The sequence below is a fragment of the Oncorhynchus keta genome, chromosome 10 (assembly GCF_023373465.1).
Source record: "Oncorhynchus keta strain PuntledgeMale-10-30-2019 chromosome 10, Oket_V2, whole genome shotgun sequence".
NCBI classification, from domain to species: domain Eukaryota; kingdom Metazoa; phylum Chordata; class Actinopteri; order Salmoniformes; family Salmonidae; genus Oncorhynchus; species Oncorhynchus keta.
This window is the reverse complement of record NC_068430.1, coordinates 7,868,062-7,886,112: the sequence shown is the minus strand read 5'-3', so window position 1 is coordinate 7,886,112 and position 18,051 is coordinate 7,868,062. Positions and strand designations below refer to the sequence as shown.

At 46.4% G+C, this 18,051-nt stretch overlaps 1 protein-coding gene and 1 long non-coding RNA gene across 2 annotated transcripts in view; both read left to right on the top strand.

Annotated features, from left to right (window-relative positions):
* The window catches only part of LOC118389436 (dual specificity calcium/calmodulin-dependent 3',5'-cyclic nucleotide phosphodiesterase 1B-like), a 66,938-nt gene that overhangs the window by 30,898 nt on the left and 17,989 nt on the right, over positions 1-18,051 (top strand). The window contains exons 2-6 of the mRNA XM_052526391.1: positions 6,773-6,886; positions 11,753-11,938; positions 13,711-13,777; positions 17,251-17,367; positions 17,702-17,842. Coding sequence (XP_052382351.1) covers positions 6,773-6,886; positions 11,753-11,938; positions 13,711-13,777; positions 17,251-17,367; positions 17,702-17,842 — 625 coding nt within the window. The remainder of the gene's footprint in view (positions 1-6,772; positions 6,887-11,752; positions 11,939-13,710; positions 13,778-17,250; positions 17,368-17,701; positions 17,843-18,051) is intronic.
* Positions 10,599-11,003, top strand: LOC127932076 (uncharacterized). Its single transcript, XR_008143909.1, has 2 exons — positions 10,599-10,802; positions 10,869-11,003. It is a non-coding gene; the product is annotated as an uncharacterized LOC127932076 (long non-coding RNA).

The following is an 18,051-nucleotide window of genomic DNA, read 5'->3' as shown; positions in this document are numbered from 1 at the left end:
AGCATCATAACAGCACCATAACAGCATCACAACAGCATCACAACAGCATCACAACAGCACCACAACAGCATCATTACAGCATCACAACAGCATCACAACAGCATCACAACAGCACCATAACAGCATCACAACAGCACTATAACAGCATCATAACAGCACCATAACAGCATCACAACAGCATCACAACAGCATCACAACAGCACCATAACAGCATCACAACAGCACTATAACAGCATCATAACAGCACCATAACAGCATCACAACAGCATCATAACAGCATCACAACAGCATCATAACAGCACCAACACAATGTCATCGTTTTATTTTTTTATTTAGTTCACCTTTATTTAACCAGGTAGGCTAGTTGAGAACACCGTTATTTAACCAGGTAGGCTAGTTGAGAACACCTTTATTTAACCAGGTAGGCTAGTTGAGAACACCTTTATTTAACCAGGTAGGCTAGTTGAGAACACCTTTATTTAACCAGGTAGGCTAGTTGAGAACACCTTTATTTAACCAGGTAGGCTAGTTGAGAACACCTTTATTTAACCAGGTAGGCTAGTTGAGAACACCTTTATTTAACCAGGTAGGCTAGTTGAGAACACCTTTATTTAACCAGGTAGGCTAGTTGAGAACATGTTCTCATTTACAACTGCGACCTGGCCATGATAAAGCATAGCAGTGTGAACAGACATCAACACAGAGTTACACATGGAGTAAACAACAACACAGAGTTACACACGGAGTAAACAATTAACAAGTCAATAACACAGTGGAAAGAAAAATAGAGTCTATATACATTGTGTGCAAAAGGCATGAGGAGGTAGGTGGATAATTACAATTTTAGCAGATTAACACTGGAGTGATTAATGATCCGATGGTCATGTGCAGGTAGAGATACTGTTGTGCAACAGAGCAGAAAAGTAAATGAATGAAACAGTATGGGGATGAGGTAGGTAGATTGGGTGGGCTATTTACTGATGGACTATGTACAGCTGCAGCGATCGGTTAGCTGCTCAGATAGTTGATGTTTAAAGTTGGTGAGGGAGATAAAAGTCTCCAACTTCGTTCCAGTCACAGGCAGCAGAGAACTGGAAGGAAAGGCGGCCAAATGAGGTGTTGGCTTTAGGGATGATCAGTGAGATACACCTGCTGGAGTGTGTGCTACGGGTGGGTGTTGCCATCATAACCAGTGAACTGAGATAAGGCGGAGCTTTACCTAGCATGGACTTGTAGATGACCTGGAGCCAGTGGGTCTGGCGACGAATATGTAGCGAGGGCCAGCCAATTAGAGCATACAGGTCGCAGTGGTGGGTGGTATAAGGTGCTTTAGTAACAAAGCTGATGGCACTGTGATAAACTGCATCCAGTTTGCTGAGTAGAGTATGGGAAGCCATTTTGTAGATGACATCGCTGAAGTCGAGGATCGGTAGGATAGTCAGTTTTACTAGGGTAAGTTTGGCGGCGTGAGTGAAGGACGCTTTTTTGCGAAATAGAAAGCCGATTCTAGATTTGATTTTAGATTGGAGATGTTTGATATGAGCCTGGAGGGAGAGTTTACAGTCTAGCCAGACACCTAGGTACTTATAGATGTCCACATATTCTAGGTAGGAACCATCCAGGGTGGTGATGCTAGTCGGGCGTGCAGGTGCAGGCAGCGAACGGTTGAAAAGCATGCTTTTGGTTTTACTAGCGTTTAAGAGCAGTTGGAGGCCACGGAAGGAGTGTTGTATGGCGTTGAAGCTCGTTTGGAGGTTAGATAGCACAGTGTCCAAGGAAGGGCCAGAAGTATACAGAATGGTGTCGTCTGCGTAGAGGTGGATCAGGGAATCGCCCGCAGCAAGAGCAACATCATTGATATATACAGAGAAAAGAGTCGACCCGAGAATTGAACCCTGTGGCACCCCCATAGAGACTGTCAGAGGACCGGACAACATGCCCTCTGATTTGACACACTGAACTCTGTCTGCAAAGTAGTTGGTGAACCAGGCAAGGCAGTCATTAGAAAAACCGTGGCTACTGAGTCTGCCGATAAGAATATAGCTTAGACACAAGAGGCATGTGGCAGGGTCTACAGTCAATCACGTACTAAATAACTTTTTTGCCCGCTTTGAGGACAATACAGTGCCACTGACACGGCCTGCAACGAAAACATGCGGTCTCTCCTTCACTGCAGCCGAGGTGAGTAAGACATTTAAACGTGTTAACCCTCGCAAGGCTGCAGGCCCAGACGGCATCCCCAGCCGCGCCCTCAGAGCATGCGCAGACCAGCTGGCCGGTGTGTTTACGGACATATTCAATCAATCCCTATACCAGTCTGCTGTTCCCACATGCTTCAAGAGGGCCACCATTGTTCCTGTTCCCAAGAAAGCTAAGGTAACTGAGCGAAACGACTAACGCCCCCGTAGCACTCACTTCCGTCATCATGAAGTGCTTTGTGAGACTAGTCAAGGACCATATCACCTCCACCCTACCTGACACCCTAGACCCACTCCAATTTGCTTACCGCCCAAATAGGTCCACAGACGATGCAATCTCAACCACACTGCACACTGCCCTAACCCACCTGGACAAGAGGAATACCTATGTGAGAATGCTGTTCATCGACTACAGCTCGGCATTCAACACCATAGTACCCTCCAAGCTCGTCATCAAGCTCGAGACCCTGGGTCTCGACCCCGCCCGGTGCAACTGGGTACTGGACTTCCTGACGGGCCGCCCCAAGGTGGTGAGGGTAGGCAACAACATCTCCTCCCCGCTGATCCTCAACACGGGGCCCACAAGGGTGCATTCTGAGCCCTCTCCTGTACTCCCTGTTCACCCACGACTGCGTGGCCACGCACGCCCAACTCAATCATCAAGTTTGCGGACGACACAACAGTGGTAGGCTTGATTACCAACAACGACGAGACGGCCTACAGGGAGGAGGTGAGGGCCCTCGGAGTGTGGTGTCAGGAAAATAACCTCACACTCAACGTCAACAAAACTAAGGAGATGATTGTGGACTTCAGGAAACAGCAGAGGGAACACCCCCTATCCACATCGATGGAACAGTAGTGGAGAGGGTAGCAAGTTTTAAGTTCCTCGGCATACACATCACAGACAAACTGAATTGGTCCACTCACACTGACAGCGTCGTGAAGAAGGCGCAGCAGATTGTAGGACTGCCGGGGTGTTAAGCATATCCCAGTTTAACAGCATCATAACAGCACCGTAACAGCGCCGTAACAGCGCCATAACAGCATCATAACAGCACCATAACAGCACCTTAACAGCATCATAACAGCATCATAACAGCATCATAACAGCACCATAACAGCATCATAACAGCATCATAACAGCACAATAACAGCACCATAACAGCATCATAACAGCATCATAACAGCATCATAACAGCACCATAACAGCATCATAACAGCATCATAACAGCACAATAACAGCACCATAACAGCACCATAACAGCATCATAACAGCTACAACAGCACCATAACAGCACCATAACAGCATCGTAACAGCATCATAACAGCATCATAACAGCATCATAACAGCACCATAACAGCACCATAACAGCATCATAACAGCATCATAACAGCATCATAACAGCATCATAACAACAGCATAACAGCTCTTTAATTATATATATTTTTTTACTTATCTATTTTTTAACTAAACATACCATAACAGCACCATAACAGCACCATAACAGCACAATGCAGGCATTACTACACTATCAGGGTACATAGGCAGGCTTTACAGTATCCGTTGGAGGCAGGTGAGGTGTTAGCCAATGGCAAGAGGGGTCATTGGGTTAACACAGTGGTATACCATCTCTTTCAAACCCTGGCATGTGCTTAAATCCCTGGAATATTTCCCTCGAATATCTAATCATTTTTATAATGATAATTCATAATTGATTGTATTTAAACAATGAGGGTTGGACAAAATGTGGTTATTTTTAGTGTAACAACTAGACATTAGGTCCCTGAATACTACAGATTAAACTGAAAGAGGGTGCAATAAACATTCTTCCATTCTTCCATTTTCTTTCCTGCTTTGAATAACAAAGAAGTTATCAGACAGATTACCGGGACTCTAAATTCACAAGGAAGCGTTGTGTCCTTTGCAACAGCGTTCCAACTCCTGCTATTTTTATGACTCTACAGCTTTCAGAGACCCCCACGCCAACGTGTGACAATAAAGACTTGAAAAACTCATGTCACTCGTATCGAGTTGGCACCATCTTCGTTTGTTATCTAACAGTACAACTGTGTTTAGAAATGAAATGATTGTGGTCCCGGTGTGAATAACTTCTTCATTATGCATTTCAAGTACATCTATAATGCCTTGTGAGCTGTACATAATGTACTATAATGCCTTGTGAGCTGTACATAATGTACTATAATGCCTTGTGAGCTGTACATAATGTACTATAATGCCTTGTGAGCTGTACATAATGTACTATAATGCCTTGTGAGCTGTACATAATGTACTATAATGCCTTGTGAGCTGTACATAATGTACTATAATGCCTTGTGAGCTGTACATAATGTACTATAATGCAAGACATAGGTGAACATATATAACTACAAGGTATAGCAGGCAGCTCAATGGTTAACCACAAGGACTTGAACCTCCATAAACATTTTTAAAAAAAATGAGAAATGGATAATCACTATCTTTTTAAATCAATTTTCAAATGTCAGGGGCGGTTTTTGAACCCTTGAAGTGCAGTGTAGCTTACTCTGGGGTATTTTATGTTCTAAGGTTGGAAAATGAGCTCGGAGAAATAGTATGTGAGTTAGTGTTGTTGATTTTCCCTGTCTATTTAATTTCCTGTGAAAGTATTAGGCCCTCGGGAGATTGTAGTTTTAGCCTGGGCTGTGTTGTGTTTGATCCCAGTACACTGTAGCCTACATGTGTTTTTTTGATACTCTTGAAATAGCAGCTGTATAACATAATTATAGCAGCTGTATTCAGAAATGTTGTGCAACACTTGACATGTTAGGAATCTGTGTGAAGGAACTGGTACCAGAGAAAAGGTTTTGATTTACGATTATGTATCACTGTGAAGCACTAACAGCATTCTATCAGGGTTCTATCAGCATTCTGTGAGCATTCCATCAGCATTCTATCAGGGTTCTATCAGCATTCTGTGACCATTCCATCAGCAGTCTATTAGGGTTCCATCAGCATTCTATCAGGGATCCATCAGCATTCTATCAGGGCTCCATCAGCATTCTATCAGGGTTCCATCAGCATTTTATCAGGGTTCCATCAGCATTCTATCCAGGTTCCATCAGGGTTCCATCAGGGTTCCATCAGGGTTCTATCAGGGTTCCATCAGGGTTCTATCAGGGTTCCATCAGAATTCTATCAGGGCTCCATCAGGGTTCCATCAGCATTTTATCAGGGTTCCATCAGCATTCTATCCAGGTTCCATCAGGGTTCCATCAGGGTTCCATCAGGGTTCTATCAGGGTTCCATCAGGGTTCTATCAGGGTTCCATCAGAATTCTATCAGGGTTCTATCAGCATTCTATCAGGGTTCCATCAGGGTTCCATTAGCATTCTATGAGCGCTCCATCAGCATTCTATCAGGGTTCCATCAGGGTTCCATCAGCATTCTATCAGGGTTCTATCAGCACTCAATCGGGCGATTAAACCCTTTGAAGTGAATTAACTAATTCTGCAGGTCATGCCATTTTAAGAGGATGCGGGAGCTGTATCCGCCAATGATGGGAAGTTTGGGCAGTTCACCACTGTCATGGAAAATGTGGGCCTAATTACGCACTCTTGTCACTGGTCCTCTCCACACGTCATGCTATTGTATTAAAACGCTTCCAAATGATTTATCTTTTTCACTATCTCGCTCTTTTTCCCTTTCCCTTTCTCTCTCTCTCTCTCTCTCTCTCTCTCTCTCTCTCTCTCTCTCTCTCTCTCTCTCTCTCTCTCCTTCCGTCTTTCCCTTTCTCTCTGTCTCTCTCTCTCCTTCTGTCTTTCCCTTTCTCTCTGTCTCTCTCTCTCCTTCTGTCTTTCCCTTTCTCTCTGTCTCTCTCTCTCCTTCCGTCTTTCCCTTTCTCTCTGTCTCTCTCTCTCCTTCTCTTTCCCTTTCTCTCTGTCTCTCTCTCTCCTTCTGTCTTTCCCTTTCTCTCTGTCTCTCTCTCTCCTTCTGTCTTTCCCTTTCTCTCTGTCTCTCTCTCTCCTTCTGTCTTTCCCTTTCTCTCTGTCTCTCTCTCTCCTTCTGTCTTTCCATTTCTCTCTGTCTCTCTCTCTCCTTCTGTCTTTCCCTTTCTCTCTGTCTCTATCTCGTTTTCCCTCTCGTGCAGTTTCCCAGACATTTCAGCCTGTTGCCAAAGCAGTCACTGAACATCTGCGCTGAGTTGCCAGCTCATAACATTGAAGCACAACATACAACTATGGGGGAAATTGCTTAGTAATTGCTGCCATCACACACCTGACTGTGTTTTGACCACAGTGCCGTCTTGCTGAAGATCTTGTTTCTGATAATACTGTTGTGTTATGACAGGAACCAAGGTTATTCATCACCAAAACGACTTCCTTCACTCCTCCTAAATGAAACCATTTTTAAGGCTTAAAAACTCTGACGAAGGGCTGATACAAAGCTGATACTAATAAGCAAGTGCAGTGTGCAATATTTAAAATTCTCTAAAAGCGTATTATTCATGAGACCAAAATCCTTCGTAAGGCCTATAGCATAAAGTGCTTGTGAAGACTGTGGAAACTGTTTGTTCAAAGTGGGACTCTCTTTCCAGGCTGAGGTGTATGGTCAAACAACTGGAGGAGAAAGACGTGAACTTTGAAGATCTGAAGAAGAACTTGGACTACACAGCATCCTTACTGGAGGCAGTTTACATTGATGGGACCAGGTACAGTACGAACTTTTATTTTTTATTTTTTATTTAACCTTTATTTAACTAGGCAAGTCAGTGAAGAACAAATACTTATTTATCAATGACGGCCTTCCAAAAGGTTAAAGGCCTCCTGCAGGAGCTGGGATGAAAAATAAAAACAATAAAAACAAAATACACACCACAACCAGAGAGACACCACAACACTACACAAAGACAGACCTAAGGCAACAACATAGCATGGCAGCAACACAACATGACAACAAAATGGTAGAAATAACATGGTAGAAACCCAACGTGACAACAACATGGGCAGCAACACAACATGACAACAGCATGGCAGCAACACAACATGGGTAGCAACACAACATGACAACACAGCATGGCAGCAACACAACATGACAACACAGCATGGCAGCAACACAACATGACAACAACATGGTAGCAACACAACATGACAACACAGCATGGCAGCAACACAACATGGCAACAACATGGGTAGCAACACAACATGACAACACAGCATGGCAGCAACACAGCATGGCAGCAACACAACATGACAACAGCATGGGTAGCAACACAACATGACAACACAGCATGGCAGCAACACAACATGACAACAACATGGTAGCAACACAACATGACAACAACATGACGACAACAACATGGTAGCAACACAACATGACAACAGCATGGTAGCAACACAACATGACAACAACATGGTAGCAACACAACATGACAACAACATGGTAGCAACACAACATGACAACAACATGACAACAACATGACGACAACAACATGGTAGCAACACAACATGACAACAACATGACAACAACATGACAACAACATGGTAGCAACACAACATGACAACAACATGACAACAACATGACAACAACATGACAACAACATGGTAGCAACACAACATGACAACAACATGGTAGCAACACAACATGACAACAACATGACAACAACATGACAACAACATGACAACAACATGGTAGCAACACAACATGACAACAACATGGTAGCAACACAACATGACAACAACATGACAACAACATGACGACAACAACATGGTAGCAACACAACATGACAACAACATGACAACAACATGACAACAACATGGTAGCAACACAACATGACAACAGCATGGTAGCAACACAACATGACAACAACATGGTAGCAACACAACATGACAACAACATGGTAGCAACACAACAACATGACAACAACATGACGACAACAACATGGTAGCAACACAACATGACAACAGCATGGTAGCAACACAACATGACAACAGCATGGCAGCAACACAACATGACAACAACATGACAACAACATGACAACAACATGACGACAACATGACGACAACAACATGGTAGCAACACAACATGGCAACAACATGGCAACAGCATGGCAGCAACACAACATGACAACAACATGGCAACAACATGACAACAACATGACAACAACATGGTAGCAACACAACATGACAACAGCATGGTAGCAACACAACATGACAACAGCATGGTAGCAACACAACATGACAACAGCATGGCAGCAACACAACATGACAACAACATGACAACAACATGACAACAACATGACGACAACAACATGGTAGCAACACAACATGACAACAACATGGTAGCAACACAACATGACAACAACATGGCAACAACATGGCAACAACATGACAACAACATGGTAGCAACACAACATGACAACAGCATGGTAGCAACACAACATGACAACAGCATGGCAGCAACACAACATGACAACAACATGACAACAACATGACAACAACATGACGACAACAACATGGTAGCAACACAACATGACAACAGCATGGTAGCAACACAACATGACAACAGCATGGTAGCAACACAACATGACAACAGCATGGTAGCAACAAACATGACAACATCATGGTAGCAACACAACATGACAACAACATGACAACAACACAACATGACAACAACATGACAACAACATGACAACAGCATGGCAGCAACACAACATGACAACAACATGACAACAACATGACAACAACATGACGACAACAACATGGTAGCAACACAACATGACAACAGCATGGTAGCAACACAACATGACAACAGCATGGTAGCAACACAACATGACAACATCATGGTAGCAACACAACATGGCAACATCATAGTAGCTACATGACATGGCAACTTTTGTGTGATTGTACCTCATGATACGTAAGTTCTACTACACAAACCTCTGACTTACCCGATTATAAAAGAATGAGCTACCAAACCCGCTCACAAGGTTGCGTAATTCTTGAGTTCCTTGTGGTCTCCACAGATTTAAGGCATCCCATTGTTGGGATAACCTGCCAAATTCCTTCCTTGATTCCCTGGTGCTGTCCAGTCCTCTGGCAGTCTCTATGGGGGTGCCACAGAGTTCAATTCTCAGGCCGACTCTTTTCTCTGTATATATCAATGATGTTGCTCTTGCTGTGGGCGATTCCCTGATCCACCTCTACGCAGACGACACCATTCTATATACTTCCGGCCCGTCCTTGGACACTGTGCTATCTAACCTCCAAACGAGCTTCAATGCCATACAAAACTCCTTCCATGGCCTCCAACTGCTCTTAAACGCTAGTAAAACCAAATGCATGCTTTTCAATCATTCCGCTCCCTGCACCCGCACGCCTGACCAGCATCACCACCCTGGATGGTTCCGACCTTGAATATGTGGACATCTATAAGTACCTAGGTGTCTGGCGAGACTGTAAACTCTCCTTCCAGACTCATATCAAACATCTCCAATCGAAAATCAAATCAAGAGTCGGCTTTCTATTCCGCAACAAAGCCTCCTTCACTCAAGCCGCCAAATTTACCCTAGTAAAACTGACTATCCTACCGATCCTCGACTTCGGCGATGTCATCTACAAAATTGCTTCCAACACTCTACTCAGCAAACTGGATGCAGTTTATCACAGTGCCATCTGTTTTGTCACTAAAGCACCTTATACCACTCACCACTGCGACTTGTATGCTCTAGTCGGCTGGCCCTCGCTACATATTAGTCGCCAGACCCACTGGCTCCAGGTCATCTACAAGTCCATGCTAGGTAAAGCTCCGCCTTATCTCAGTTCACTGGTCACGATGGCAACACCCATCCGTAGCACGCGCTCCAGCAGGTGTATCTCACTGATCATCCCTAAAGCCAACACCTCATTTGGCCGCCTTTCCTTCCAGTTCTCTGCTGCCTGTGACTGGGACGAATGGCAAAAATCGCTGAAGTTGGAGACGTTTATCTCCCTCACCAACTTCAAACATCTGCTATCTGAGCTGCTAACCGATCGCTGCAGCTGTACATAGTCTATCGGTAAATCGCCCACCCATTTTTACCTACCTCATGCTCATACTGTTTTTATTTATTTACTTTTCTGCTCTTTTGCACACCAATATCTCTACCTGCACATAGTACCTGATCATTTATCACTCCAGTGTTAATCTGCAAAATTGTAATTATTCGCCTACCTCCTCATGCCTTTTGCACACATTGTATATAGACTCCCGTTTTTTTCTACTGTGTTATTGACTTGTTAATTGTTTACTCCATGTGTAACTCTGTGTTGTCTGTTCACACTGCTATGGTTTATCTTGGCCAGGTCGCAGTTGCAAATGAGAACTTGTTCTCAACTAGCCTACCTGGTTAAATAAAGGTGTTCTCAACTAGCCTACCTGGTTAAATAAAGGTGTTCTCAACTAGCCTACCTGGTTAAATAAAGGTGTTCTCAACTAGCCTACCTGGTTAAATAAAGGTGTTCTCAACTAGCCTACCTGGTTAAATAAAGGTGATCTCAACTAGCCTACCTGGTTAAATAAAGGTGATCTCAACTAGCCTACCTGGTTAAATAAAGGTGATCTCAACTAGCCTACCTGGTTAAATAAAGGTGTTCTCAACTAGCCTACCTGGTTAAATAAAGGTGTTCTCAACTAGCCTACCTGGTTAAATAAAGGTGATCTCAACTAGCCTACCTGGTTAAATAAAGGTGATCTCAACTAGCCTACCTGGTTAAATAAAGGTGATCTCAACTAGCCTACCTGGTTAAATAAAGGTGTTCTCAACTAGCCTACCTGGTTAAATAAAGGTGTTCTCAACTAGCCTACCTGGTTAAATAAATGATTTGTTCTCTCTCTCTGTCTCCTCTCAGACAGGGTCTGATTTGTTCTCTCTCTCTGTCCCTTCTCAGACAGGGTCTGATTTGTTCTCTCTCTCTGTCTCCTCTCAGACAGGGTCTGATTTGTTCTCTCTCTCTGTCTCCTCTCAGACAGGGTCTGATTCGTTCTCTCTCTCTGTCCCCTCTCAGACAGGGTCTGATTTGTTCTCTCTCCCTCCCGTCTCAGACAGGGTCTGATTTGTTCTCTCTCTCTGTCCCCTCTCAGACAGGGTCTGATTTGTTCTCTCTCCCTCCCGTCTCAGACAGGGTCTGATTTGTTCTCTCTCTCTGTCTCCTCTCAGACAGGGTCTGATTTGTTCTCTCTCTCTGTCCCCTCTCAGACAGGGTCTGATTTGTTCTCTCTCTCTGTCCCCTCTCAGACAGGGTCTGATTTGTTCTCTCTCTCTGTCTCCTCTCAGACAGGGTCTGATTTGTTCTCTCTCTCTGTCCCCTCTCAGACAGGGTCTGATTTGTTCTCTCTCTCTGTCCCCTCTCAGACAGGGTCTGATTTGTTCTCTCTCTCTGTCTCCTCTCAGACAGGGTCTGATTTGTTCTCTCTCTCTGTCCCCTCTCAGACAGGGTCTGATTTGTTCTCTCTCTCTGTCTCCTCTCAGACAGGGTCTGATTTGTTCTCTCTCTCTGTCTCTCTCAGACAGGGTCTGATTTGTTCTCTCTCCTCTCAGACCGGGTCTGGATGCAGAGGATGACCTCCAGAAGCTGCACTCTGATGGCGTGCCCACAGAGGTTACTGATTGGCTGGCTTCAACCTTCACTCAGAGGGCCCGCCGCCGCCCTGCCCGCCGCTCCGACGACAAACCAAAGTTCCGCAGCATCGTCCACGCAGTGCAGGCTGGGATATTCGTTGAGAGGTAGATGGAAAACATTATTATCCTCAATGAGGACGTTCACTTATAATATACTGCAAAGGAGGCTCACCCAGTGAGGTCGAGGAGGACGGTCCTCCTCATTCATCTGAGAAAGGAAAATAAATAAATAAACTCCTAAATAAAGTTGTGCATAGGGTTTGTAAAGTGTGTGTGTGTTACGATCGTAGTAAGAAGCGGACCAAAATGATATTTTAATTAAAGAAAGCACTTGAACACTGAATACCAAACAATAAACGAAAAACGACCGTGAAGCTATATACCAAAATGTGCTGACACAAGCAACTAACATAGACAATCACCCACCACCCACAATGACAAAACAGGCTACCTAAATATGGTTCCCAATCAGAGACAATGACTAACACCTGCCTCTGATTGAGAACCATATCAGGCCAAACACAGAAACAGACAAACTAGACACACAACATAGAATGCCCACTCAGATCACACCCTGACCAAACAAAACATAGAAACGTACAAGGCAAACTATGGTCAGGGCGTGACAGTGTGTCACAGGGTCAGGATAAGTTCATCGAGGTTCATTAGCAGTGGAATGCATTATTCACATTCGGTTGAAACAAGGAAATGACAGATTCACTTCTGAGATTGTCCAATGCCAAACATTCCGTGTGCTGTTGTTTCAGGATGTTCAGAAGGGCCTACACTGCTGCCATGCCTGACCAACCTGCAGCAGTAGTTAACTGTGTTGTTGTTTCAGGATGTTCAGAAGGGCCTACACTGCTGCCATGCCTGACCAACCTGCAGCAGTAGTTAACTGTGTTGTTGTTTCAGGATGTTCAGAAGGGCCTACACTGCTGCCATGCCTGACCAACCTGCAGCGGTACTTAACTGTGTTGTTGTTTCAGGATGTTCAGAAGGGCCTACACTGCTGCCATGCCTGACCAACCTGCAGCAGTAGTTAACTGTGTTGTTGTTTCAGGATGTTCAGAAGGGCCTACACTGCTGCCATGCCTGACCAACCTGCAGCAGTAGTTAACTGTGTTGTTGTTTCAGGATGTTCAGAAGGGCCTACACTGCTGCCATGCCTGACCAACCTGCAGCAGTAGTTAACTGTGTTGTTGTTTCAGGATGTTCAGAAGGGCCTACACTGCTGCCATGCCTGACCAACCTGCAGCAGTAGTTAACTGTGTTGTTGTTTCAGGATGTTCAGAAGGGCCTACACTGCTGCCATGCCTGACCAACCTGCAGCAGTAGTTAACTGTGTTGTTGTTTCAGGATGTTCAGAAGGGCCTACACTGCTGCCATGCCTGACCAACCTGCAGCAGTAGTTAACTGTGTTGTTGTTTCAGGATGTTCAGAAGGGCCTACACTGCTGCCATGCCTGACCAACCTGCAGCAGTAGTTAACTGTGTTGTTGTTTCAGGATGTTCAGAAGGGCCTACACTGCTGCCATGCCTGACCAACCTGCAGCAGTAGTTAACTGTGTTGTTGTTTCAGGATGTTCAGAAGGGCCTACACTGCTGCCATGCCTGACCAACCTGCAGCAGTAGTTAACTGTGTTGTTGTTTCAGGATGTTCAGAAGGGCCTACACTGCTGCCATGCCTGACCAACCTGCAGCAGTAGTTAACTGTGTTGTTGTTTCAGGATGTTCAGAAGGGCCTACACTGCTGCCATGCCTGACCAACCTGCAGCGGTACTTAACTGTGTTGTTGTTTCAGGATGTTCAGAAGGGCCTACACTGCTGCCATGCCTGACCAACCTGCAGCAGTAGTTAACTGTGTTGTTGTTTCAGGATGTTCAGAAGGGCCTACACTGCTGCCATGCCTGACCAACCTGCAGCAGTAGTTAACTGTCTCCGGGTAACAACGGCTCATCTACTATCAGTCTATAAGTCTTTCATTGGGCAACACATTTTTAAAAACATTTTTTTTTTCATTTAACCTTTATTTAAACTAGGCAAGTCAGTTTCCCTAAGCCAATTAGGCACCACATAGGGAGCAGAGCCAGGAGTTTCCCCAAGCCCATAAGGCACCACATAGGGAGCAGAGCCAGGATTTTCCCCAAGCCCATATGGCATCACATAGGGAGCAGAGCCAGGAGTTTCCCCAAGCCCATAAGGCACCACATAGGGAGCAGAGCCAGGAGTTTCCCCAAGCCCATAAGGCACCACATAGGGAGCAGAGCCAGGAGTTTCCCCAAGCCCATAAGGCACCACATAGGGAGCAGAGCCAGGAGTTTCCCCAAGCCCATAAGACACCACATAGGGAGCAGAGCCAGGAGTTTCCCCAAGCCCATAAGGCACCACATAGGGAGCAGAGCCAGGAGTTTCCCCAAGCCCATAAGGCACCACATAGGGAGCAGAGCCAGGAGTTTCCCCAAGCCCATAAGGCACCACATAGGGAGCAGAGCCAGGAGTTTCCCCAAGCCCATAAGACACCACATAGGGAGCAGAGCCAGGAGTTTCCCCAAGCCCATAAGGCACCACATAGGGAGCAAAGCCAGGAGTTTCCCAAGCCCATATGGCACCACATAGGGAGCAGAGCCAGGAGTTTCCCCAAGGGCACCACATAGGGAGCAGAGCCAGGAGTTTCCCCAAGCCCATAAGGCACCACATAGGAGCAGAGCCAGGAGTTTCCCCAAGCCCATAAGGCACCACATAGGGAGCAGAGCCAGGAGTTTCCCCAAGCCCATATGGCACCACATAGGAGCAGAGCCAGGAGTTTCCCCAAGCCCATATGGCACCACATAGGAGCAGAGCCAGGAGTTTCCCCAAGCCCATATGGCACCACATAGGGAGCAGAGCCAGGAGTTTCCCCAAGCCCATATGGCACCACATAGGGAGCAGAGCCAGGAGTTTCCCCAAGCCCATAAGGCACCACATAGGGAGCAGAGCCAGGAGTTTCCCCAAACCCATAAGACACCACATAGGGAGCAGAGCCAGGAGTTTACCCAAGCCCATAAGGCACCACATAGGGAGAAGAGCCAGGAGTTTCCCAAGCCCATAAGGCACCACATAGGGAGCAGAGCCAGGAGTTTCCCCAAGCCCATAAGACACCACATAGGGAGCAGAGCCAGGAGTTTCCCCAAGCCCATAAGGCACCACATAGGGAGCAGAGCCAGGAGTTTCCCCAAGCCCATAAGGCACCACATAGGGAGCAGAGCCAGGAGTTTCCCCAAGCCCATAAGGCACCACATAGGGAGCAGAGCCAGGAGTTTCCCCAAGCCCATAAGGCACCACATAGGGAGCAGAGCCAGGAGTTTCCCCAAGCCCATAAGGCACCACATAGGGAGCAGAGCCAGGAGTTTCCCCAAGCCCATAAGGCACCACATAGGGAGCAGAGCCAGGAGTTTCCCCAAGGGCACCACACAGGGAGCAGAGCCAGGAGTTTCCCCAAGCACATAAGGCACCACATAGGGAGCAGAGGCAGGAGTTAACCCCCAAGCCCATAAGGCACCACATAGGGAGCAGAGCCAGGAGTTTCCCCAAGCCCATAAGGCACCACATAGGGAGCAGAGCCAGGAGTTTCCCCAAGCCCATATGGCACCACATAGGGAGCAGAGCCAGGAGTTTCCCCGACCATGTGACTGTAAGTCGCTCTGGATAAGAGCGTCTGCTAAATGACTTAAATGTAAATGTAACATAGGGAGCAGAGCCAGGAGTTTCCCCAAGCCCATAAGGCACTACATAGGGAGCAGAGCCAGGAGTTTCCCCAAGCCCATAAGGCACCACATAGGGAGCAGAGCCAGGAGTTTCCCCAAGCCCATAAGGCACCACATAGGGAGCAGAGCCAGGAGTTTCCCCAAGCCCATATGGCACCACATAGGGAGCAGAGCCAGGAGTTTCCCCAAGCCCATATGGCACCACATAGGGAGCAGAGCCAGGAGTTTCCCCAAACCCATAAGACACCACATAGGGAGCAGAGCCAGGAGTTTACCCAAGCCCATAAGGCACCACATAGGGAGCAGAGCCAGGAGTTTCCCCAAGCCCATAAGGCACCACATAGGGAGCAGAGCCAGGAGTTTCCCCAAGCCCATAAGACACCACATAGGAGCAGAGCCAGGAGTTTCCCCAAGCCCATAAGGCACCACATAGGGAGCAGAGCCAGGAGTTTCCCCAAGCCCATAAGGCACCACATAGGGGAGCAGAGCCAGGAGTTTCCCCAAGCCCATAAGGCACCACATAGGGAGCAGAGCCAGGAGTTTCCCCAAGCCCATAAGGCACCACATAGGGAGCAGAGCCAGGAGTTTCCCCAAGCCCATAAGGCACCACATAGGGAGCAGAGCCAGGAGTTTCCCCAAGCCCATAAGGCACCACATAGGAGCAGAGCCAGGAGTTTCCCCAAGGGCACCACACAGGGAGCAGAGCCAGGAGTTTCCCCAAGCACATAAGGCACCACATAGGGAGCAGAGGCAGGAGTTTCCCCAAGCCCATAAGGCACCACATAGGGAGCAGAGCCAGGAGTTTCCCCAAGCCCATAAGGCACCACATAGGGAGCAGAGCCAGGAGTTTCCCCAAGCCCATATGGCACCACATAGGGAGCAGAGCCAGGAGTTTCCCCCGACCATGTGACTGTAAGTCGCTCTGGATAAGAGCGTCTGCTAAATGACTTAAATGTAAATGTAACATAGGGAGCAGAGCCAGGAGTTTCCCCAAGCCCATAAGGCACCACATAGGGAGCAGAGCCAGGAGTTTCCCCAAGCCCATAAGGCGCCACATAGGGAGCAGAGCCAGGAGTTTCCCCAAGCCCATAAGGCACCACATAGGGAGCAGAGCCAGGAGTTTCCCCAAGCCCATATGGCACCACATAGGGAGCAGAGCTAGGAGTTTCCCCGACCATGTGACTAGTTTGTCCTGGTCCTGGTCATGTGAACAAGAAACCCAAACCTTACTACAATATGATGCAGTAAAATGGCTATCCCACAGCAGGAGACCTTGTGCCTCTTGGTCGGCCATCATTGGGGCGGCAGGGTAGCCTAGTGGTCAGACCGTTGGACTTGTGACCGGAAGGTTGCAAGTTCAAACCCCTGAGCTGACAAGGTACAAATCTGTCGTTCTGCCCCTGAACAGGCAGTTAACCCACTGTTCCTAGGCCGTCATTGAAAATAAGAATGTGTTCTTAACTGACTTGCCTGGTTAAATAAAGGTAAAATAAAGATAAAATAAAAGGTAAAATAAATTAAATAAAACAACAATTTGATCTTCATTGACTTGCCTAGTTAAATAAATGTAGCCATCTTCTTTTTAAATATCAGACTGTCTCTAATTCTTGAAAAAGTCAACGTGGACATAATGAGATCAGACTCTGTTCGTCTCGATCCTCTCCATCTTTAGGACATCGACCGGTGGAACTTTGATGTGTTTGCCCTGAACACTGTCTGCCATGACCGCGCACTACAGACCCTGTTCCTGGAGCTGGTCACACGATACGGACTCAACAGCAGATTCAAGGTCTGCCCCCTAATCACTTCGCACATCCTCTATATTTGACTAGTTTACCATAACTAACTCTTTCAGTTTCTGTACAGATTTAATTCTTCATTAGCCTTTAACAATTCAAACTTCTCTCGCTGCCCCCCCAAAAAAACACATGGTTTGTCTGTTGAAGTAAGCACACATATTTTCCTAGGTAAATGGAATTATTCTAAGATTCTTGCACAAGTAGTACGACTCGGGAGCAGATTCCGACACAGATGACTTTGAGAGGTTGATGATACAGTATGGGACCAGACACAATGGACCGACTCCATGTGAACTCTCGATGTCATATGGCGTCCTATTACAGATCCCCATCTCCTGTCTGATGTCCTTCATGGAGAAGCTGGAGAAAGGCTACAGTAAACACAACAACCCCTACCACAGCAGTGTCCACGCAGCCGACGTCACACAAACCCTCCACTGTCTGCTCCTCCGTACAGGACTAGTGGTACAGTACAGCACCTTTTTCACTCAGACCATCACTGTAATGTTGTATTTGAAATGGACATTTCCTGACCCGTCTATAGGCCCATAGTTGGCCTGTCAGGTCAGGTGATGTGGTGGGGGAAAAGTCAAGGCACGAGCTGTAGTGGATGGACATGAAGGAAGCCAATTTATGTGATTTTTTTTTTACTGTAATCCAATGTAAATGACTTA